The 26,075-nt window shown below is 37.1% G+C and overlaps 1 protein-coding gene across 3 annotated transcripts in view; it reads left to right on the plus strand.

Moving 5' to 3' along the window:
- The window catches only part of Tbck (TBC1 domain containing kinase), a 134,137-nt gene that overhangs the window by 58,054 nt on the left and 50,008 nt on the right, over positions 1 to 26,075 (plus strand). For all 3 annotated transcript variants that reach the window (XM_026784153.1, XM_005357301.3, XM_026784154.1), the window contains exons 21-23: positions 10,563 to 10,599; positions 11,776 to 11,937; positions 22,202 to 22,377. In XM_026784153.1, the coding sequence (XP_026639954.1) occupies positions 10,563 to 10,599; positions 11,776 to 11,937; positions 22,202 to 22,377 (375 nt within the window). The remainder of the gene's footprint in view (positions 1 to 10,562; positions 10,600 to 11,775; positions 11,938 to 22,201; positions 22,378 to 26,075) is intronic.

The raw sequence follows: 26,075 nt of genomic DNA on the forward strand, positions 1-26,075 counted from the left end.
TTTTCAAGACAGGGTTTCTCTGTAACTTTCGGCCTGTCCTGGAACTACCTCTTGTAGACCAGGCTGGCCTTGAACTCACAGAGATCCACCTGCCTCTGTGCTGGGATTAAAGGTTTGCACCACCACTGGCCAGCTTGAGTGTGAATCTTAGTAAGGACTAAAAAGAATACACTAGATGCAAACAGTACAAAGCTATAATCTCTGAGCTAAAAAACAAAAACAAAACAGCAATAACAAAAAATTCTGTGAAGCAAACTGTATCCATTTATTAAATTTCACTTATATAAATTTTATATGAATGTCTTACAGTATAAATTTGAGAGATGATACTAGATTGAGTTTTATGGTTGGAACTGTAGCATTATAAAGGAAATGACTGCTACATTGAGTGGTGGTCTTCTGCTTCAGAGAGGACAGAGGATAATAGTGACTAAAAATTCAGATTGAAACGAGGACTAATTATTTTCAAAAAACTTAAATTAGCTAAAATATACTCACAACTTAAAAGTAACATCATTTCAAAGTCATAGACTGATATAAAATATGTAGACTAATATGAATGAAACTATACATGTAGTTTGATCAAAATCCTTAATCATATTCATGAATATAGGTGTTACTAGGAAAACATCCAAGGAAAAATATTTAGCTTTTAGTAAAATAAAAAATTGAATTCTATATGACTTAAAAAGTGGAAAACAAAACTAATAAACAATCAAAATACTGTTAAAACAAAATGTGAGTAGAGTATGCATTTTCTATGTACTAGTACTGTTCTCCTCTCTTTAAATATAATGACTTATCAAATACTCCAAGTTTATAAGCAATAACTTAAGTATTTATTCATTATGCCAATTTAGGAAGGATAAGAAACATGGAAATAAAACTTTAGATAGTAACAGGAAGATTATTTTATGAAAAATTAAGTGGAAAATCCACTTTTAAACATTTTAGTAGTGTTTTATATAATTTTAAGGGGAAGCTAAAATATGCTTTGATTTTGACATTGAGTCAGGAATCCTTTCATATTTGAAACTTGATTTGATCCTACTTCAAGTTTATAAATTAGCCTATTACTGTTTCCTGGACACTACCAGAAAACTCAGGACTCAGATAAAGGGTTTTCCCACTCCTAGCAGCTTGGACCTCAAACTATGTTCATTTTCCCTTGCTGACAAAGCAAATCCTAAAGGGAACTCCACTGAGGGGCCCGGGGACACTACCTCATCAATGGACGGTAGTACAAGACAGGCACCATGGTTTTAGTGAGCTACCCATGTTTCCAGGGCAGTGGGCCTGTCTGCAGGGGGCCTGTCTGCCTGTAGTTCCTGGAGGAGGCTTTTGCAGATTTTATCTATTTTGTAAGGTCGGGTTTTTTTTTTTGAAATGCAAAAGCAAGATTTATCATCATGCACAAGTACAAACTGATAGAGATCTTGTTAGCACAGCAGTGAGAGGAGGTACCCACCCTTCTAGGGAGCATTATTTAAGGGCAAAAACCAGGAAATTTCCACTAGCAGGGTTTGGGGTAATGGTTGAATCCTGATTGCCTTGTGCCTAGGAACTTTTCACAATGTTTTTTTAAATCTCACCTTCACCTGTTGCTTGTCCAGTTTTCTTACCAGCTGACAGGGGTGGGGACGTTCTACAGTTATCCATCTGTACTTTCCAGATGGCTACTGTGTTACTATTGCCCCTATTAAACTAGGTTTTAAACCAACCCTGGCTGGCCTTGCCTTCTCTTTTCCGCTTTGCCAGTCCTCTAACTTTAGCCATGTTGTCTTTGATTATTCCCGAGTGATCTGTGAAGAAACAACATTCTTCCCCTAGCACTGCACAAAACCCACCCTGCTGTAAGAAGAGAATCCCGTCCTGTTCTGCAGGACTACCTCCACCAGAGAAGATAAGGGCTCCTTTAGGTGGGAGATGGATTTTTCTATGTGCTCTATATCCACAGCTTTTTTTTTCTTTTTCTGTTTTTTGTTTGTTTTGTTTTTGCCCTCACCCTTAGCCTACTTTTAGGCGCTAGCCTGGGGGGATTGGGTATGAGAATCTCAGCACTAGTAACCCAGAATCAATAATTCATATGTGTGTATTTAACAATAATAATTGAAAAAAGTCATGAATTTGAGAGAGGGTGGATAGATGTATAAGAGTAGGGACGGAGAAAATACTGTAAATAGACTTTAGATGAAAGTTAAAATTTTAAAAATAAGGTAGCTTTTTTAAGGAACAAAATTTAACCTTGTAACCATATTTGAAGTTTTAAATGTAGGGCTCTCTGACACTGAGTAACTGTGGGTGGTGTGTGATGAGATGGGGAATTTTTCTGACATTTCTAATCATATCTTACTTGCATTTCAGGAGCATGTATATGCAGCATTCTTTTTTTCCTCTTCAGTTATTCTACTTAGTATTTTTCCTTTAAAATTACTTTTGAGAACATTGGGACTATGCCTCTAGGAATATTGTGAGCTAGCATTCATCTACATGAAGAGTGGGTTCAGTAATAATGAGATCCAAAACTGAGTTCCCACTCAAGAACTAATCCTATCAAAGCAAGCCTTCATTAATCCCCCACCGCTGAAATGTAGCTCCTCTTGCAGGAGAGATTGTGATTTCTGGCTCCCTTCCATTTGCTGTGGGTCACAGAACTGTAAGCACAGAGCAGTGCTGAAGCTTAAGTAGCTGGATATTGTGCACCGATGTGATGCTTAGATTATCTAAGTCATGGTAGTTATGTGATTTACATATAAATAGAGTAGGTAATGTGTATTTTGAGAAGTTGGGGCCAGAGTGATTTTTATCATTCTTTCTTGATGCATTTCTGCTTCTATAAATAGACTGGGTCCTTAAAAATGAAAATAGGAAAGCGTGCTTCCTCATTCTTAAGGGAACAGGCTTTTTTTCCCTACAATGTTCAGAATAGCATTCAGCTTACTGCTTATGAACAACTGTAAAGTGGCCATTAAGAGAAGTGACACTGGCTGTCTCTCAGTACTTTATGCCCTTTGATCATCCTGTCTCGGTTGAAGATAACACTAACAAATTCATTGATACAGTGGTTAACATCTTCACTTAACTGCAGGTAATAAAAAGATGCTCACACTACTACTAATTTTCTCCCTCTTTAAAAGCTATCATCTTTAGCTGAGTTTCTATATGTCAACAGAAAGCAAAGAATATTTTTAACTTCATTTTTTTTTCCCCCTGGCCTTTAAGATGTTTTAGCTTTTAGTCCAAAAAGACTACTGACAATGAGCTTTTGTTTGTTTGTTTTTATCAAAACACATGGCAGGAAATATAATACTTTGTTTATAATTATATATAGTTATATATTTTATTATATATTAAACAAATTATAATAATTTATTATAGTTAAATAAATATAATTAATAGGAAAATAATGCTTTGTTTAGAATATCACAAGGATAGGATTTCCATTGCAGAATATCTGCAGCCTTAAAGGGTGTTTTTGTCTAAGTGCTGTGATGAGACCGCTTATGGCATTTGAATGCAAATAACTTGCTAGGCTATATTTCATAGTAAAGCTTGATTGCTACCTTGTAGAAAGGGCCGAAACCTTAGACACCAAAGGCTTATATTCCTACCAGGGAAAACAAAATAATAGTTTAGCAGCTTTCGTTTAAAAGAATGACTTGTAATTTAAATATCTAACAAGTGCTGTTCAGTAAATCCTCCATTGAATACCAGATCTGTAGTGTTTCTGATCCAATGTATGTTCATACTGTTGAAGGACAAGTAAAGGAAAACAGAATATGATTTTTCACAGCTATTCACAACTCAGGGTCACTGTGTGTTCTTAAAATTCATGATAAGTCCCAGGAGTTTAGTGTATGTATCTCATTGATCAGATAGATCATTGATTGAACCACGTAGACTGATAACAACTAGCTAGGCGTCGTGGTATAAGCTCCTGGAGGTCTCAGGAGTTCAGGACAAGATCTGGGCTCTATCAAGACAATGTCACAAAAAGATCAACAAAACATTAACAATAACTTGTTAACTAAAGTTGTATATTTAAAAAAATTGTTTTCTGCAAAATAGAAAAGTGTTATTGTTTTATTTTTCTAAGTCTCTAAATAAAACAGCAGGGTTCTCATATCTACTTCTGTCTTCAGATTGTGGCTGCTCATTGTTCTGGTTACAAGCATATCAGAGCATGCCTTAAGCTGACTTGAAATATACTATCTAAAACTATATCAGTTAATTTTTCATCCCATGTTCCATTACAGTCCATTAGTTTGTCTTGGATTTTCAATGTCTTTCTCACCCATGCATGATGTTGTAATGTTATGTGTCTTCAACTTGGAAAATATCGGTTTATTGAGTTTTCATATCTACAAACTATGAAACATTTCATTATTCAAAATCCATAATAATCATATATATTAATGGCATCACTGAACATATAACAAGTCATTAAATGCTTAGGGAGGTAGCTCAGAGGGCACAGTGTTTGGTGTGCAACCAAGAAGTTCAGAATTTGGATATCAAGCACTTACTCAACTGACAATTGGGCATGGCGACCCATCTGTAATTTCAGTGTATAGAAAGCAGAGACAAGGCATTCTACACTAACCAAACCAGCAAGCTCTGGATTCAAGTGGGAAAGCCTGCATCAGGATACTAGTGTCAGCCAGACAGTGATGGATTTTGCCTTTAATCCTAGAACTTGGGGGCTGGAGAGATGGCTCAGAGGTTAAGAGCATTGCCTGATCTTCCAAAGGTCCTGAGTTCAATTCCCAGCAACCACATAGTGGCTCACCACCATCTGTAATGGGGTCTGGTGCCCTCTTCTGGCCTGCAGGCATACACACAGACAGAATATTGTACACATAATAAATAAATAAATAAATAAATAAATAAATAAATAAATAAATAAATATTTTTAAAAATCCTAGAACTTGGGAGGCAGAGGCAGGTGGAGCTCTCTGAGTTTAGGTCAGCTTGGTCTACAGAGTGAGTTCCAGGACAGCCAGGGCTACTTGGAGAAACCCTGCCACAAAAACAAACAAAAAGGTACCAGTGTCAGCCTCTAACTTCCACTTGCATATGCATCACAAACATAAACACACACACACACACACACGGTCATATAAGTACTAGAAAGCAGTCTTGTAATATTCATTTAAATTTATTTTTGAGTATGTTTCTCTGTGGAGGGATATGTGCATGTGTGTATGGGGGGTTATTTTTGGTTTCTTGAGATAGAGTTTCGTTGTATGTCCCTGATTGTTCTGAAATTAGCTCAGTAGACCAGGCTGGCCTCAGACTCATAGAGATCCACCCATCTCTGCCTCCTGAGTGCTGGGATTTTACTCTGTAGACTTGCACCACCACCAACTAGTATGTGCAGGTTTTTATGGAGGCCAGAGGTGTTGGTTCCTCTGGAACTTCAGGTGGTTTTGAGCTGCCTAACATGATGCTGGAAACAGAATTCATGAGCCCCCTGAAGGACAACATACTCTTAATTGTTAACCCATCTTTCCGGCCCCTTTTGTAGTATTATAATCCTTATCTCAGCTCAAATGTTTCTTGAGCTAAAGGGCTTATTTTACTCATTTTTTTGAGAAATATTGACCAAGTAGCCAAGCTTTAAAGCATTATTTCTTTGTCATTATTTCAAGTAAAAACAATGTCTCTTGAATAAAACACCTTATGGTCCTTTATGTCAGGTGATTGCCCAGCTCCTCCTCACACTTCAGTGCAGAGCACAGTTGCCTCCCAAGTCATCTCATGAGACATTAGTGGAGAACTTTAGAGTCATAACTTTACCCCTTTACAAACATAACTATTACACTTTGGGGCCATTGTCTTGATTTCTGCTGTTTTATCCACTTGAACACTTGCACTGTTAGCATAAATGTCAACCCAGTAAAAAACAGTGACTATAACACAGGATGCTACCCTCATTTTTTGAGAATTATATATCTCACAGACTATTGTTATGAATCAATCCTGACACTCTTTTCTTTCTCTCCCACACTCACTGCTCGCCACTCTCACCGGTGTTTCTCCCAGCTGTCCTGGCACAAGAAAAGTTCCCAGCCAGGTGCACCTGATTCTCACCCTGGCTGGTCCTAAGATTGTGAGTCAGACAAAACTCTCACCACTCACCTATCTGGGGAATTATGTCATGGGAATACAAAATGGACCAAGACAATTTTAGAGTAACAAAGATATTCCATTGTTTTTCTGTTTTCTTGTCACGCTTGTGTTTTTAAACACAATTACACATAACTTATTGGTGATAATAAAATAATTCCTATGTCACTAAAATAAAATTTCACAACATAGTTTTAATGAAATCATAAATACTTTAAGAAAATATTTATAGAATTTTAGAAGGTGACATATCTATAATTACAAGAACTATACTCTATTTTTCAAATAATATATAACACAGAAAAGTATTTATGAGCCCACTGGCTTCTGGTTTTGCCAGTGTTACACAGTACAGAGAACACTGGCTAAATGTCAGTTCTTGCTGGCTGTTGCTAGGGGAACACTGACTAAATATTGTCAGTTCTCGCTGGCTGTTGCTAGGGGGCAGCATTTACTTAGCTACAGACAAGTCCATTGCCAAGTCAGGCTAGCATCTGTGATCCAGAGAATACTCTAAACATAGACAACATTTTATTGATTTTTTTTTTAGCTTCTAACTTGAATAATCATGTATTTTTGTATTTATAATGAAGTATTTCAATACTTAGAGACATTAAAAATAAAATCTGTCATTCAAAGGTATCTTATTCCAGTATCTTTATGTATATCAGACTCTATTTTAAATTATACTAATAGTTTGAAAAATTGTTTAAGACAAAGGATATGAATTAAGCTGGGGCCTCAGAACAAGTCTGTCATCCCAGCTACTTGGGAGGTTGAGGCAAAAGATTCAAAAGCTAAATGACTTACCTTTGTTAAAGATTCAAAAGCTAAATGACTTACCTTTGTCTTGGGTTTGGAAGCAGCCTAGACAACTTAGGAAGATAAGCCTGAAAATAGAATGTTAAAATAAGGCTAAGGATATATTTATGTCATAATGTTTTACCGGCTTTGAACTCAATATCCAAGTCCAGGGGGCTGGAGAGATGGCTCAGTGGTTAAGAGCATTGCCTGCTCTTCCAAAGGTCCTGAGTTCAATTCCCGGCAACCACATGGTGGCTCACAACCATCTGTAATGAAGTCTGGTGCCCTCCTCTGGCCTGCAGACATACACGCAGACAGAATATTGTACACATAATAAATAAATATTTAAAAAAATATATCCAAGTCCAAAACACCCCCTCAAAAATAAATTAAAAATAAATATTTTAAAATGAAAAATAATGGAGAAACAATAGGGGAATTATGTTTCACATAGTATCGTTATATTTCCCTGGTCTTAATTTTATGGGTAAGAAGTATCTGGTGCTAGTAACCTTACCTCAGGGTCACTGAGTTATCTTAAATATGTTAATTGAATCTGAATTATCACTGTTCTAATAACATTGGAGAAAGTTTCATTCTCCTAATTGTAAACACTCTAAAAGTGTTATTGAAGTATGTGTCTTATGAAGTAGATTTGATGATGCTTCCAATACTCCTGCTAGTCAATATCAAAATGTTCTTCGCAATAGAGGAGTTGCAGATTGGGTCCTTTCCTCATCCTTTAATGCTTTTTGAACACTTCTCAGGAAAGTAGAATCTTAGGAGTATTTAATTTTATATTCTGGATATCTCCATTTTGAATTTCCTTCATTGTTGAAACTGATAGTTCAGTGCCTATTATATACTATGTATTATTCTCTTCCCTGAGTACATTAAAGGGTAAAGACAAAAATCTGTGCCTTCATATTTTTGTGGAACTATATGATAAAAGATAAATAATAGGTCTGGAGAGGTGGTTTGGCAGTTAAGAGCTCGTGCAGAGGGCTCAAGTTCCTTGTTCAGCACCATATGGTGACTCACAATCCTGTGTAACTCCAATTCAGGGGATCTGACTCTCTCCTCTGGCCTCCAGGTACTTGGATGGTATACATCCTGAGAAAATTCTTAAACATAAAAAATTTTAATATATACCAGAGATGTTGAAGGACTATCCACTGTAAATGGAGCCCAATGAGCAAACATGAGGTCACATGGCAGGAAATGAAGGGGAGAAGACTTTGAGTGTTACGGATACATCTTCACCATTGGCTTTATTTTAGCATAAAAAAAAGATGACTTTCAATAGAAGCCATTGTAACATCACAACAAGATCATTTTGACACCTTACTGGATGTCATATGTAGGTTTGTCATAGCTGTGGAACAAGAAGGGCATGAGATATGGAGGCTTTGAGCTGGATATTAGCAATAGAGGTAATAAGGAATTTTTATTACTCACAGATAAGTATTTTGAAGGTAGGACAGCAAGACTGCTGGTGTTTAAGAAGAGAGGAGTTATGAACAATTGCAAAATTGTTTTTAATCTTAGCAAGCAGAAGGAAAAGGTGCTCTTAACTGGATGTAGAAATATATGTTTGGAGGTACAGAGTTTGGAGGAAGTCTCAAGAGTTCAAGTGATGATTGATTGATAGATAGATAGATAGATAGATAGATAGATAGATAGATAGATAGATAGATGATAGATGTTTGACATATACACTGAGATATAAATAGGCATTTTGAAATGTATGTTTAGAATTTATGGGCGAGGGCTTGGGGTAGAGTTGAAAATATGCAAGTCTTCATACCACAATTAGTATTTGAAGAAAAATAGAAAAAAATAAAGTTTCTAGGAACCGAATTGTAACAGTCCTGCATTTCAAAACCAGAAGGATGAAAAGAAATTAAGCAGGGGGGGGGGAGGGGGAAGCCAGCAAACAAACTAACAAAAAATGGATAAGCAGCAGTAAACAAAAAGTTAAAAGAAAGAAAAATAGATGAATATGTTGTCTCAAAGCCATATAAACTGGGAGGGGTCAACAATGTCTGACCTTACTGAGTGGTTTTAAAAAAAGATTAACAGAAAGATTTAATAGCATGAAAGCCATCAATGTCCAGGACACAGTTTCTTTGGTGGGTACTGTCAAAAGCCCAATTGGAATGAAATGAGAAACTACGAAATGAGTAAATGTTGCTCTTTACTCTCTGCTCCATAGATCTTAGAACTATGACTAACCTAGTCACTACCCTATCCTGTGTGTCTGCCAACAGTCTTGGCATGTGTTAAGTGTTCAGTCCATGTTTGTTGAATGAATGAATGAAGAGTGAAGTAACCTTTACTCACAAGTTACCATCTTGATAAAAGAGGTCATCAGCTTTTACAGCCTTGCCATTAATGCCCTAGCCACTACCTCTGCTGTTGTACCACATGGCTACAAAGTATTTCAGTCTCTTTAACACATCTGGTTCCTCTGCATGCAGAACAAACATTTTATGTTGGATGATGAACAGAAGTGCTCAGAATGAATTATGCAAAGTGTAGTAGTAGCACTAATAAAATTTATTCAATGATTCTTAGTGACAAACAATTGACTCTCATCAAAATGGTCAGTGGTAATATAATTGATGCTATGTCCTTAAAATAAAGGTCAAGTAATGTGATTAAATCACCCCATGTCTTTAAATTTAAATTAAGATACAGAATTTATACTTTTCCTAGATTGCATTATTTTGTATACTGCACACTAATTGCTTTGAAGCCACATATCATTCTGAACTCCCTTTGTTACATTTGCAACATCTCTGGAAAGAGTTCTCAGCCTGTCAGCTCAAGCCAGTGATGATGTGGAAATCATTGTTCATTGTTTTGTTATAGTATTTATATTATAATGAACTGGCCTTTTGATAGCATACATACTCTTGTGTATACAATGCCAAGATGGCAGGCTACTCCCTCATAAATGTATAATTGATAGGTACAAGTAGGGTGTTTACCTAAGTAGGTAGTCTAAGCTTTTGTTTAATTGTAGCCTGCATTTACTCACAAATTATCTTTATTTTTAAGACTTGCTATCAATAGTCCAATCCAAGTTCAGGAACAGATGAAATGAAGTGCCCAACTCAAGCAGAGAGGCAGAACAAAGAGGGCAGGTTTATTCTTCCTTCACTCCTTCTCTACAGGGTCCTCAGTGGACTGAGTAATGCCTACTCATACTGGGAGAACAGTCCAAGTAGCACTTTTCAAAAGTTCCACCTGAAAACATACTCAGAGAGGCATCCCAAAATAATGTGTACTCACTTATCTGAGTATCCTAATAGTCTGTCAACTTGACACCAAAGATTAACTATCATAAGGATCTTTAAAATCTGAAAAATAATTTTTCCATAGCTAAAACTATGCACTTAAAATTTATGTACTATTATTGCATTTGATTTGGCCATGGTCATAAGCATACTCATTGAAAAATATAATAATGTATTTGTGATAATAACTTTAGTTACCTGCATTTTTTTCATGATTTTTAGTGGAATATGACAAAACTTTTAAACCATTAAGCTTGGTGATGACCATTCTAATTATGCCTTTTCTGTTCTCTTCGTCCATGTCCTGTGCTACTGATCTGCTCCCAGCTCTATGCCATCCCTTGGTTTCTTACCATGTTCACTCGTAAGTACCATTTCTTACCATTTCCCCTTTAATGTTACCTAAAGCGCCTCATTCTTCCTCAGAATTTAATGTTTATGAGAATATTAAGTAAATGTAATGTGCATCTTTATAAAATTCAGACATGATGTAATTTATAGACAGTGATTTCAAGTGTCCTGGCCTTGAAAGTTAAAAAGAACATTGGGAAGGAATAAACTCTTCTCATGTCATACACAGCTTTATTTCTTCTTAAGAAGAGAATTTAGCATCAACTCTAGTATTTACAGCAAACCTTTGAGGCCAGTTTTCAACTGAATTGGCTTGCTTTCTGGATGTTCTTTATTAACTCGTGGTTTTACTCCCTAACTGGGACTCCTCTAGAGATTAATCATATTATATGACTATGTCGTGCTTTAACGAGTTACCGTGTGGCTATAATGGAAGGGGACATCCATGCTTAAACGCAGTGCACATACATGAACTGACATGAAACAGTCTTCCTGCATGGGCATAGAAAGATATTCACAGTACTATTAAGTAAAAAAGGAGTTACTTTTTTAATTAATAGAATTTTGATAGGAATTTAATAAAGCAGTTGTTATATGATGCACAATGGAAATGTTATAGGTTCTTTTACAGATATAAACTTGTGTGGATAATGTTATTGAAAGTTCTGGGAGAAATTCTGAAATACATATAAATTATTAATGGGAGTCAGAAAATATAATGTCTGACCAATCTGCTAACAGTTTACTAAAGGGCCTTAGGAAGCTGTAAAATTAATAGAATCAGGAGCTAGAGAATTGGCTGAGTCGTTAAGAGAACTCACTGCTCTTACAGAGCACCAGTTTGGTTCCCAATACCATTATTGGGTGCCTCACAGCTCCCTGTAATTCAAGCGTGAGGAGGTCTCATGTTCTCCATAGACTGACCCATAGATACTTGCATGTATGTGCATGTGCATATGCACCCAAACACACACACACACACACACACACACACACACACACACACATGCACAAATAAAAATATTTGAAAAATTTACAGTCACACATTTTATCAATACAGTTTAACACATTTGCTCTTAAACAACAGCCTTGACCTTGAAGAAATAATAGTCGTATATCTAACAGTGCAGCTATTTTATTTTTGAGAAATTTGGTTTTTGTTTAGATACATTTTTAACTCTTTCTACAGATGTATTTCCACTGCACAAAATTTTCCACCTCTGGGATACATTGCTGCTTGGAAATTCCTCTTTCCCGTTCTGTATTGGAGTAGCCATCCTCCAGCAGCTGCGGGACCGGCTCTTGGCTAATGGCTTCAATGAATGCATCCTTCTCTTTTCTGACTTACCAGGTATGTGACTGAATGAAGCAATCACTAAATGCAATTTTGGCTGTAAAATAATGTGCTATCTTAGCAATTTGAGAAAATCATTGAGCCTTCAGAATCTCTTCTGCCTGGACCCTATTTTCACTAGCAGGACAATCAGTGCTGTTTGCTAGCCCAGGAATGCAGAAACTAATGTGGGTCATACTAAGCCACTGTGGATTATTTCCATCACAGTATTGCCACTAAAAGGGTAAAAGGTCATGGCTGTGGGGGAGTAACATATTTACCCTTTGCTTCGGACTCAGCCATTTATCTTCAGCTGATGGAGAGTAAATAAAGGCCACTCAGGAAGGTGTTTGAGAATGTGTTTATATAAGGATGGTATTCACATGGAACTTTGCTCCCGCCTAGACACAGCTGCTTGGTAACAAATTGACAGTTTAAGAACAGGAAGCACTGTCCTTTTAAAAAAACAATGTAATAGAAGATAGTGACTAAGCTGTGTAAGGTATTCACAAGGGGAAGTTCGAAACCCTTGGGCAGAATGTTTCGATGCAAAACTACGGAAGACAGCTATGATTTGATTCTTGATGCTGAAAAGATAAAGTTTATGCGGACTACCTAAGATGTAATATATCTATAAAGTTAGGAAAACTTCTTTATGAATAAACTAAATGTTTTTAAGATAAAAAATTTGGGCTGAAGAGAAGACTCAGCTGTTAAGACGACTTGTTGATCTCGCAGAGGATCCAGAATTGGTTTCCAGCACTCACAGGGAGACTAACAACCACCTGTAATTCCAGCTCTCAAGGATCCCATGCCCTCATCCTGCCTCTGTGGGCACCAGCACACATGTGGTGCACATGCAGGCATGCAAACAAACACTCATAAAAAATAAAATACAAATAAATACAAAAATTTTACTCTTTCACAGAAAATTTCAGGTACCATGATTTTTTGCTGGTTCTACTGCAGCCCTCCATATTTTCAATCAGGCACAAGAGTATAATAGCAAGAACAGTTAAAATTGTCCAAGATAAAGTACCTGAACAGCAAACAAAAGACTAATGATCACAGGCTTTGAGGTTATATATTTATAAGGCACATTTAAGAGAAATAAGAGCCGGTTGGTGGTGGCGCACGCCTTTAATCCCAGCAGTAGGGAGGCAGAGGCAGGCGGATCTTCGTGAGTTTGAGACCAGCCTGGTCTACAAAAGCTAGTTCCAGGACAGACTCCAAAGCCACAGAGAAACCCTGTCTCGAAAAACAAAAACAAAAAAAAGAGAAATAAGGAGTCTACCTTTGCTTATGTTTAGTATATACTTTCTACTTACCACCTTTCTGTTAAAAGTCTTCATCCTTTAAGAGCAAAAATAATCAAATGCCTTGGAATAATTTAAAATTCTCCCCCTTTTCTACAAATTAAAATGTCTTCTAATTCATCTAATTTAATTAAAATAAGCTATATCTTATATTAACAAATAATTGTTCTTATATTAATAAATAATAGGGTTTTATTTTTCAGTTGTTTTCTTGGAGATGGTGAAAAATCAAGGTTCTGTGGCATTTGGGAAGTTGGTCTAAATAGGAACAAAGAAGCAAATTTCACAAACTTAGAAGCTATGCCCCACAGATGTTTTCTTGTCACCCCCAGCTTGTCAAAGTAAACATGGGATGATTGATTAGGATTAAAAGAATTTCTTGGTCAGTTATAAAAATAAGTATATTGGAAATGCTGATTGTGCATTTTCAAATCAAGTAAACTGAGTTGCTTTCCTTCCAAGCATAAGTGTTCCCATAAATGCTGGTGAAAGTGTCTGTGATAGTGTCTTGTGTGCAAATTAGTGACCACTGCTAACACAACTCCTACAGTTTTTAAAAACCTCTGAAGTTGGAAGGTTAGCATTCACACTTGTTCGACCAAGTAGTTGAGAAGGTAAACTTCCCTTGACCTTGAAAACAGGATGCTTTCTAATGACCTAACTGCCCTGGTCCACTGCTGTTTTTCTTGCTCATCACTATTTATTGTCACTGTATATGATTCTTGTTCCAGAGAAAACTAGTAAGAAATACATGACCTTCCTAAAGAAGCATAAAAGGTTTTGATACAAACTTTACCCTTAAGTAATCCATGTTTTTTTTTATCATATTGTACTAGGGTGGAATGTTTTTCTCACATAGATTTAAAGAGATTTCATTTTTCAGCATATTGTGTTCCCCAACTATGATTGAAGGACTTTGGAAGTAGCCATGGGCAGCCCTAAAATTTGAATGCAGATACACACATACAAAACACAGACACACACACACAGACACACACACACACACAGACACACACACACACTAACACATTCAAAGTGTTAGATGATATAAATGTTGAGCACTTTTTGAAACAAATTGTTTTTCTCATCTACCTACAAAGGATAGATGGGCTAACTGTATTGTACTTCTAATTTTAAGGGCTGGATCTACATTGAATTTAGCTCACTAAGTATGTTATGTTGCAGGGAAATCTCAAAGAATTTTTAAAAGTAAGCAAATGAATTAACTACAGACTGGGATGAATCAAATTCACTATTCTAGATCTTATTCATAATAGTAGGGAACTCTTCAGTGGCGTGTTGTAAACAGAAAAGTCATCAGTTTTAGCTCCTTCTACAAAGAATGTCCCAATAGCCAAGTGGTTAAAAGTGTGGAACATGCAGCCAAGTCACCTGGTTTGTTCATGTCACAACATATTAGTTATGTGTACTGGCTAGTTTTATGTAACTTGACACACAAGCATAATCAGAGAGATTGGAGCTTCAGTGGAGAAGATGCCTCCATAAGACTATGTCATAGGCAAACCTGTAGGGCATTTTAATAAATGGTATAAGTGGGAGGGCCCAGCCCATGTTGTTGAGAACACTCTGTTCAACTTAATTTCTCTTGAAATAGGCTCATTACCCACTGTCTTGGTAGGGTTTCTGTTGCTGTGAAGAGACACCATGACCACGGCAACTCTTATAAAAAAAATTTAAATGAGTGGCATACGGTTTCAGAGGTTTAGTCTATTATCTTGGCAGGACATGGCAGCATGCAGGCAGACATAGTGCTGGGGAAGGAGGTGAGAGTTCTACATATTGATCTGGAAGCAAAAGGAAGTGGACTAAGACACTGGGCAAGGCTTCAGCATATATGAGAACTTAAAGACCAGCCCCACAGTGAAATACTTCCTCCAACAAGGCTGTACCTACTCCAACAAAACCACACCTCCTAATAGTGCCTCTCCCTGTGAGGTTATTGGGGCCAATTACATTCAAACCACCACATTCCACTCTTGTCACCATAAGCTTGTAACAGTATCATAACGCAAAATGCATTTAGTCCAACTTTAAAAGTCCCCATAGTTTATCAGAGTCTCAATAATGTTTAAAAGTTCAAGATTCATGTAATCTCTTGTCTATAAATCCTCTATAACATCAAAAAACAGATCACATATTCTAACATAATGGCACAGGATATACATTACCATTCCAAAACATAGGAGCAGAGCACAGTGAGGAAATGCTGGACCAAAGCAAGACCAAAAACCAGCTGGGCAAACTCCAAATTCTGTATCTTCGTACCTGGTGTCAAAATGCTCTTCAGATTTCAATTCCTTTCAGCTTTGTTAACTGCAATACATTTTTTCCTCTTGGGTTGGTTCCACTCCCTGTTAGCAGCTTTCCTTGGCAGGAATCCCATGGCTTTGGCATCTTCATCACTGGTGTCTCCAAGGCAATCCAGGCTTCAATTTCAGATTCACACAGCAGCCTCTCTAGGCTTCCATTCAGGTATACCGCTGACACATGCCTGTCCTCAATGGCTTTTCTTAGTCATGAAGGCAAATTCCATGGCCCTTTTCTTCTATCCTTAACTCTAGAACCCCTTGACCAGAGCTGCCAAATTCTCTGCTTACTGAGGCTGGAACATGACCCCCACATTCAATTATATCTTTTCCAGTTTTTGGTTTTCAATGGTTTCCTTCACTGCCTATGCTTGGCTGTCCTGAAACTGGATCTGTAGACCAGATTGGCCTCAAACTCAGAGATTCACCAGCCTCTGCCATCCAAGTGCTGGGATTAAAGGTGTTGCCACCACACTATACCCAGCTCTTAGCTTTTCTTTAGTTCCTTTTCACAAGTTAGAAACTTAGCTAGGTGGGATCTTGTCCTGAGGTCACCATTACCTCATTCTATTTCTTAATCTGTTTGCCTCCCTGAATACAGGACTTAGATCCATTCCCGTTCCTGGTGCTCCTTTTCTCCTCAGATTATACATTTTTTATTTTTCCATGCTCAACCTACTCCTTTTAATTATAAATCTATATAAGAGTGACCAGTAATAACCACACAACAGTGTCAATACTAGGCTGTTTTGAGATTTCTCCTGCCAACATAATTAGTCTGAATCTCTTCACTTTAGCCTCAGGCATACTCTCCGGACAAGGGCAAAAGGCAGCTACTTCCTTCACCAAAATAACTACAAGAACAATCTCTGGGGAACATACTAAAATTCTTTTCATCTGAAACCTCTTGAGGCAGCCCCTCGTATTTCAAATGTTCCACGGTCCTACTAGTATTGCCCATTTAGCAGTCCTTAAAGCATTTCACTGCTTATCTAGTCCAAAGTATCAACATCCAAATTCCTCCTAACATAAACATGGTTAGGCTATTCACAGTGATACCCCAGTTGTTACCCTGGAACCAACTTGTCTTTGTTAGGGTTTCTATTGCTGTGAAGAGACACCATGACCACGTCAACTCTTATGAAGGAAGACATCTAATTGTTGACTTATAGTTTCAGAGGGTTAGTCATTATCATCATTGTGGGACATGGCAGCATGCAGGTAGATATGGTGCTGGAGAAGGAGCTTAGAACGAAGAAGGAGCTACATCTTGATCTGCAGGCAACAGGAAGTGGTCTGAGATACTGTGTGAGGCTTGAGCATAGATGAAATCTCAAAGCCCACCTCACAGTGATACGTTTCTTCCAAAAAGGCCATACCTACAATAAAGCCACACCTTCTAATAATGCCACTCTCTATGAACTTATGAGGGCCAGTTACATTCAAACCACCACACCCACCCAGATAAATTGTTTTATTATTTAAGAGGTTAGGTTATCTGTAAAAATAAAAAAAATTCTGTCTTCTAAGTCATAAATCCAAGCACAGTACTCTGTTCCTACATGACAGTGTGTGGACGGTAGGCACCATTATACTTGAATAGCTAGCAGAAACCATATTTCTACATACTTTAGAGTGCTCTACCTTTTCTGTGTTCTGTTTATCCCTCTTAATGTTGCCACCTCTCTCCTGAACTGATATTATTATACAGACTTCAAATCAATAAGCTCATTTCAGAGTAGGTACAAATTTAACATTTTATCTGAGTGATATTTTAGCTATTAAATGTGTTTTTGAAGTACTGGGTATGTCACTCAGAGATAGAACTCTTGCCTGGTATACACAGGCTCAGGATCCATTCTATGCCATTGCGGGGTCAAGTATGTATGTATACTACTACAGTCTCCATTTTGTTCATTTTAGAAGAAGAAATACAGTAGATTGGGAATAGAAAGCAATAATGTACATGTTAATAGTAATTTGTTCATTCAGCCTGATTCTTTTCTGTGTGTGTTTAGATATGTAAGATACCTGAATTTTCAGTTTTATATTTCATCACTCTATCTGATGCAGAATTTGAGGGAATTTATTCTATGAGAGCATAAGGCTTTGTATTAGAAGACAAACATGCATTTGGTCAAAAGCATAGATCAATTTAATGTTTTACCAAAAATATATTTTCATTTATTAATTCGAAATATCAGAAATATAAAATATTTAACCCATGAGAAGAAGACATGGTATTTGTGCTGTGACTTAGGACAGTTATCAGTGAATAGACAGTCAAAATATTATCTGATAATTTATATCAATGTTAACATACTTTATCATCACACCACTAATAAAATTAGTTTTATTGGTCTTATTTTTGATTATTTATATGCATCTTGATTTTCAAGTCACTCAAAATTTATAAAATATATATTAAAACTAATTACTCATGAATTACTTTAAAAATGAGAAACTAGGGCTAGAGAGATGACTTAGCTGTTGAGAGCACAGTGCTGGTTCCTTGCACCTATGTGGTACATAACCCCTTTTAACTCCAATTCCAAGGGGTCCAGCACCCTTCTCTGACCTCTGAAGGCACCAGATATGCAGATGGTACACAGACATACATGCAGGAAAAATACTCATATACATAAAGTAAAATGAATCTTTTTTAAAAATCAAGCTATTTTTTTTAAATTTCTCACATTCGCTGGTGATACCACAAGGAAGAATTTAAAGACCAAACTGTTTTTACATTTTTAAACTGATGTTTATCGTGTATTTTCTGAATGTGATTTGTAGTTTTAATAAAATAATATCACTTGTGGGTCTTGTTCCATCTCTCCTGTCCACCTACTCTGAAAGGACTCTGATATGCTGCCTGTTAAACTGTGGCCTTCATCAGAATGGAAAATAACTTCTTGACCACCATGTGGCCCTCAGAATGCCGTGAATCTGCTGAGTCAATGCTAAGCAAATGCAATTTTAAAAGCAAGTAGGCAGACCAGACTGGGTGAGGAGGGCTAGAATGCCAGTGTCTGTAGCAGTTTACTTCTAAAAACGGAAGCGAGAAGGGGGTGACATGTTTAATATAAGAAACTATATGTAGTGGCGCACTCCTTTAATCCCAGCACTTGGGAGGCGGATCTCTGTGAGTTCGAGGCCAGCCTGGTCTACAAGAACTAGTTCCAGGACAGGCTGCAAAGCTACAGAGAAACCCTGTCTCGAAAAAAGAAAGAAAGAAAAAAGAAAGAAAGAAAGAAAGAAAGAAAGAAAGAAAGAAAGAAAGAAAGAAAGAAAGAAAGAAAGAAAGAAAGAGAAATACTTTGAGAAATTAAAACCATTTAACTTCTTACCAGTTGCCTAGAAAGTGCTTATCAAATTTGAAAGGTTCAAATTTGCCCTAGTTGCCACAAACATCAAAAGCTCCTGTTTTGTTTCTGATTCACCTAGAAGTGTTAAAGAGAGGGGAAATGCCTGTACCTGCCCCTGTGCTGTCTTCCCTGCTGCCTCTTAGTTCTTTCTGAGGCGCGATGCTTGCCGTTCAGCAGCACCTGCTGCTTTGTGCTGTGTCTCTCTGCTCCTCCACAACCGATAAAGACACATCAAGAGTAGAAAACCTGTCTAAGTGCGCATGCATCGGAACTGTTTATCGCCTTTTTTGTTATGTATCGCTTCATTACAGGCAGTAAGCAGCAGGAATGGTAGGTGCATTGGGAACTGTGCCAGTAATTGCATGTACACAGACTATTTGAAAAGGGAGTGAATTAGAGCAGAATCCCAAAACATTATACCTTCTTTCGTCTTAGGCAGGGAACCCTGACTGCTCTTCAGACTTGAGAGGGAGGGGGAGAGGAGTGGGGGGAGGGCGGGAGGAGTAGGAGGCTGGGAGGAGGCGGAAATTTTTTTTTCTCAATAAAAAAAAGGAAAAAAAAAGGAGGGAGGGGAGGGAGGGAGAGGGGAAGGGGGAGGAGAGGGGAGAACCAAAAACACTTAGATAATAATGAAGAGTAAAGGGAAGCAGGGTTCTAAGGAGCTCTTCAGACAAAAGAAGTGAGGACTTAAAGAGAGATAGCTTTTTAACGTGACTTTGCTGATGTAGAAAACAAGAAATGTAAAAAAAAAATAATAAAGCAAAAAAGAGAATAAAAAGAAAAACATGAAAATGTGCTTTTCATCATATTAAAAAAATCTCAGTTTTTCTGGGAGATATAAGGATTCATACTTAATTTACAAACGTAAGGTTTAAAAAATATACCAATACTGTAGGCGAGAGCTTGCTCTATAGAAATGATTACATGCCGTACAGTTATAAGATACATTTGCATTTTGTTTTAATTCTGGGGAAACACTCTGGGCAGATTTAAAGATGGACACAATAGGTGATGGAGACGGGACATCTGCCAGTACTGACAGGCAGAGTCAAACTGGGCGGCCCTCCGCACATTTTCAGGGTTCACTGTACACCTCCTGCAGAGCTAGGAGCATCCTTTGAAATCAGATACAGACTGGCATTTTCCTTTGCCAGTGACGGGTGGAACTGTGCTGCTGATATGGATCACTGGCTCAATCTGAAGCTCTTGCTGGATGACAGATGTGTCAAACTGATTTGAAGAGTCGAACTGCAAAATCTGTAGACTGAAATGCTTTTTCTTTGTGGACTACATAGTATTAAATAGAATTTATATAAGTGGTCCTATCTTCTCTTTAGCTAATAAGTGTTTAATCTCAATTAGTTTAGTTGTAAGTTTTTTTCATCTTTCTTTGTAAACATGGAGACAACTCTTAAATTTTGATTTTTTGCTAGTTGGTGTTTGATTTCAGGATGGTAATGGTAGAAATTTTTTAAAAATACATTTCACTGTATTAACATCAGATTCAAATACACTCACTTAATGTTTCAAATCTTTCTTAACTCTTTATAGAATTTTGTGGTAGGAATAAGGTGGAATGATGAAATCTAAAATCTGATCTCTTCACATAGCCATGGAAGTAACCATCTGTGAAGTTGACGAAAATTTCTAAGAGCAGATAAAGTTTAATTGAGTAACTGGTCTTTCCAGAACTGCTGTTTATATTCCAAATCTAAATGAATCAGGATGCCCCACATCCTTTAGTAGCTCAGACATTCTGCCCAAGCAACAAGCTTAATAATCACTTTGCTTCCTAGTCTTTTAGCTCATTCTCCCAACAGAAGTGGCTGGAGTGGATCCTGACGTCAGCATAATTGTGAAAATTAAATGGACCAAGAACTTATAATATAAAGGCATGTTAGGTAGTAGGAACCCAATAAGTGCTATTTTTCCTTCTCCAGAGATTCTCTTCTTCATGATGAGAAACAATTCTAGATTCATGAAGCGCATGCACTGTTAGCTTTCTGTCTCTTTAGCAAAATACTTGAGAGAAACAACTTTCAAAGAGATAAGGTTGGTTTTGGTTCATAGATTTGGAACTTTCGGTCTGTGGTTACTTGATTCTGCTGCCTTTGGGCCTGTGATGGGGTTGAACATCAATGGCAAGAAACATGCAGCAGAGGAAATAGCAACAGAGAACAAGAAGGACAGGAATTAAATATCCTTCCAGACCTGCTGGCCCACTTACTGCCAGCTAACCCTAATCAGAAGTGTGCCTTATCAGACAAGGCGTTTCTCTGTGCAATCAGGCTGGTAAGCCACACGCCATCCACCAATTGTTTTTCATGCCTGCTTCCTCTTCTCCTTAAAGAGAAGTAGAAAACATCTGTTTGAATTTTAAACATATATTTTTATTCATTGCTTATCTGTACCAACACAATTGGACTTCTGTGGACAAAGTGAGAATAGTTCTATTTCCTGTTTTAGGAATGAAGAAGAGGTGAAAGTAGCAGTGCTAGGCTCCATCTCAGTCACCTGGAATTTCTACTGCCTTGCTCCACTTTCTTCATATAGAAATGGTTAATTGTTCATCAAAATTGTTGGCTTCCTGGTGACAGTCCAGTCAAAACAATGATTTATAGTAGTGATGACCACACATCTGCACTGCCTCTGCATCAAAGCTGAGAAAGAATTCTATGAAAATTTTCTTTTTAAAATCATTTTAATTGACTTCATTTGATTTCTACCTAAAACCTCATTTAACTCAAGAAATTATAAATGATGGAAAAATGCCTACATTGGGGTTTTGATCAATTTTTTTCTGAATGTATTATGTTTTATTTACTAAACAGCTTTGAAACTTTGAGTATATTTTACAAGCCACGGTGAATCAGCATCTGAGTCTCTTGTTTACCTATTCCTACATCCAAGCCTCTGCTTTGCTTTGCAAAGAAGAAATATTTATTCGAGTAAATGTCTAAGATTATTAAATGAAACATATTTTATGGTATTTAGATGATATCCTGAAATACACAAAACCATTCATGCATACATAAAAATGTCAAATAAATCATACATAATAACATGTATATATGTTTAAATACAGATGTGCATATAATAAAAAATATCTCCTAGCCTTCGAGTCATTAATATACTCATTAATATCTACATTGTTTTGTTGGATTCTTTTCTACTTAGCTTTCATCTTATTCATATACATATACAAACAGGAATTTTTATTTTAACGATGCAGTCCAAATTCTATAGATTTTCCATTTCCTCATTTTCTCTCCAGAAATTGACATTGAACGCTGTGTACGAGAGTCAGTCAATCTGTTTTGTTGGACTCCTAAAAGTGCTACATACAGACAGCATGCTCAGCCTCCAAAACCAACTTCTGAGAGCAGCGGCATCCGGAGCTCAGCACCTTACTTCTCTGTGGACTGCACAGACCCTCCGAAGACAGACCTGGTATGTACTAGCAGATATCGGTTATCAATCCTAAAGGGTGGGTTGCTGCTGTGTCCTGGTATCATTAGTGTTCATAATAGTGCCACTTACGTTCTTTTAAGGTGGCTATTTCCTCATGTATGACTGTGTTCACATGGTTATTTCTGAAGACCTCTGTCTCCTTTCATGTTACAGGGAGGAAGATTGTTTGGGCCTAGTCCTCTAATGACAAGCTTTATTTTCCACATAAGCATACTAGCTAGTCACACACCAACTTGTCATATGATATCACAGAAGCAAAGGGAAAATATTCAATACAGCATTGTTAAGGGTTGTTGCTATAATAGGAACTTATTTGTACATAACAAAGGAAACAAGGTTTGGAACACTATCCCATTATATTTTTCAATATTGGCCTTCTTATTAAATACATTTACAAATTCATTCCAGCTAGCTATTTACAACTTATATGTTCCAAAGATTCCAATCTTACATTATCTTAATTTATTTTCATGAAATTGAATTTTAGGTTATATGTATGCATTGTTTTAGTTAATTTAATGGGGTAGACTTTAAAATATGAAAAAGGGGTGTTTTTACATTTCCAATTGCAGCCAAATTGTATTTATTAATAAGGAACCTGGGTGATAAAGAGTTGACAGCTTCATGGGTATATGTGACAGAGGTTGTAAGAAGTTACTAAATAATCTTGAGCAATAAGAATAAGAACCTATATGAGGAAATAAATATTTTCACTCTTCTTTCAAAAGTGGAATAGTCCTCCCAAGGGGAGGATTGGTATTTATTCAGATAAACTGGAAATATTTAAGGTGTTATTTTAAAATTACTTTTCAAATTTTATTTATATATATTAATGTTTTGCATGCTTATATGTATGTATACCACATATGTGCCTCATGCCCTCAGAGGTCAGAAGAGTGTGTGATCCTATGGAACTGGAATTATAGATGATTATGAACCACCATGTAGATGCTGAGAGTTGAACCCCAGTCATTTGGAAAAACAGCAAGCACTCCACACTGCTGAGCCAGCCCTACAGCCCCTATATAAAATGTTTTTAATATGAAATTTTGTCTACTTTCCCATGTTTTTGAGGGTTCAAACTTAAATGCTAATATAAAGGAAAGTAGGGGGCAGCATACTCAATAAAATTAGGGGTAATCACAATTTAGATTCATGTAATGCTATTCTGTTGTGTTAGTCTTTTTCCTCCCTTTTTCATTTTTGTTGTTGTTGCTGCTGCTGTTTTTGTTGTTGTTGAGGTAAGATCTTCCTGTGTGTCCCCAGCTGGCCTGAAACTATTATGTAGAACAGGCTGGTCTTAAACTCACAGAAGTCCTCCTGCGTCCACCTCCCACATACTGGGATGAAAGTCCTACAGCTCCATGGACAGCTTATGTTAAATTCTTGAAAAATCTTCTATGGTAGAAAAAACATGTTTACTGTTTCATCATAGAGTTGGCTTCAATTTTGATCTCATTTATTTTTTGTCATATAACATTGAATAATCCAGTCTCTCCACTTAGATTTATGAGTGCCAACCTATGTATTATGTACCTTATTTTCGTGACTAAATACAGAGACACTCAAGAATGAAGATGGATTTTGGCTTGCAGTTTCAAAGGTGTCAGTCTGTTATGTCAGGAGCTGTGTAGTGGAACAGAGTAGTTGATGATGAGCCAGAAAGCAGGAATAGGGGATATAGAAAGAGTTCAGGCAAAGCACAGCCCAGGGACAGAGCCATAGTGACTTACTGTCTCCACCTTGACCCTGCCTGCTGCTCTCACCACCTCTCAATAATGGCAGCATGTTAGGAACACACCAGTGGTTTAATTCATTCATTAATTCAGGAAGCTCTTTTTCTGCTCATCTCTGAAAATGTCACAAACACACAAAGCAGTGTGTTCACTCTCTTTTATGCATTTCTTAGTCCTGTCAAATTGGCAAGATTTTCACACCATAATAACCTATGCTTAGCAAAGTCATTTTACAAATAGTGTACGAAGTATCTACCCAGTGCAGGATGTATAGCAAGAATCAAAGCTAGTAACAATTATTTTTACATGCTTGATAACTAAGGAGTAAAAATTTCAATATTGTAAACGATATAGAACTCTGTGACAATAATCTTCTGAATCTAACTCACTTGTGTGGTGGGCTAGTGTTCCAGCATTCCATCCCCTTCGCTGTGTCAGCAGCAGCACCATCACGTGACATTCCAGATGCACAAGGAGTAAGGCAGGGCACGAGTTGGAGGCCTGCTTTCAAGAGAAGGAATCTTTCTGGCAGTTTTACCCTAGTAATTTCAGTTTAAAATTTCACTTTGACCTTTACTTCTTAGTAATACCGTTTTGATTTTCAAACCACTAAAGAATTGCCAAAATAATTATTTCATCTCCTGCCAAGATCTCTCCCATCCAGTTTTTTCCTTAAATAGCCAAAAAAAAAAAAAAAAAAAAAAAGTTCACTGGAGAATTTGGGTCATAGTTTACTAGTTGAAAAAAGAAGAAGACAGTGAGTAAAGATACAAACTTTTGATGAATAGGATGAAAGATTTTTGTTTTGGGGTGGGGAGGATGAGAATACAGAAATCAGAGATCAACTTTGGTGTTGTTCCATCTTATTTTTGAGACACTATCTTTTAGTAGGGCCTTAAGTTTGCCAATTTTAGCCCAAGCTAGCTGGGCAGATATCCTCCTGTGCAGGGGTCCACGGTGCAGAGCCCAGTTTGTGAGGTGCCGGTGATGGAGACGTCCTTTGGTGTGCAGAGCCTCAGCATTTGTCGGCTGTGTTCTCCGAGCCTCAAGGTCAAAATGGATTTTTGTTTTTGTTTTTGTTTTGTTTTTCGAGACAGGGTTTCTCTGTGGCTTTGGAGCCTGTCCTGGAACTAGCTCTGTAGACCAGGCTGGTCTCGAACTCACAGAGATCCGCCTGCCTCTGCCTCCCGAGTGCTGGGATTAAAGGCGTGCGCCACCATCGCCCGGCAAAATGGATGTTTTTTTAACTGAATGTGCTTTTTAGGAAAGATGGTGGTTAACTTTAGATATTTTTTGTATCTCTTTGACAAATTTGATCAGCATTTGAGTTTGTTTATGGACAGTATAACTTAATTATATGCAATATGTGAAAAAGCAAGAATTATTGTTCTTTTTCACAGTAACCTGATTAAGAACACATATAGTAGCCCAAGATCTAAAAAACTAAGTTTTATTTCCTTTTCATAATGGCAACTATTTGCACATAATATTGTCATGAGTCAAACAGCATGTTCACTGACTGGACTTCAATTTTATAATGAATGCTTTACATGTTGATTAAATGAGTTTAGTGTCTTTCGAACATTTTTATACTTTATGATGGGATAGCTCCTAAAAGTCAAATATAAGTACTAGTGTGTAAAATTTAATCTCAATAATAGACTTTATGTAATTTGAACAGTTAAAAAAGCAGTCTCACAGGGCTTCATGGTTTGTAGGTATTTGGGTATATTCTCTTCCCCTAGACTAATCTCTAAAGTGGTTTTATCACCTGCTTGAGAGTTGAAACAAGCTAATTAATCTATCTCACATAGAACTCTAAAGTCAGAGTTTCTCAAGATTTCACTGTTCTTCTTAAAAAATAATAAAAGGCCAGGGGGTGTTCTTCTTGAACACGGGGCACAGGACAGACACGCACGGCGGAACAAACACAGACATGAC

This window comes from Microtus ochrogaster, chromosome 21 (assembly GCF_000317375.1).
Source record: "Microtus ochrogaster isolate Prairie Vole_2 chromosome 21, MicOch1.0, whole genome shotgun sequence".
Lineage (NCBI taxonomy): Eukaryota > Metazoa > Chordata > Mammalia > Rodentia > Cricetidae > Microtus > Microtus ochrogaster.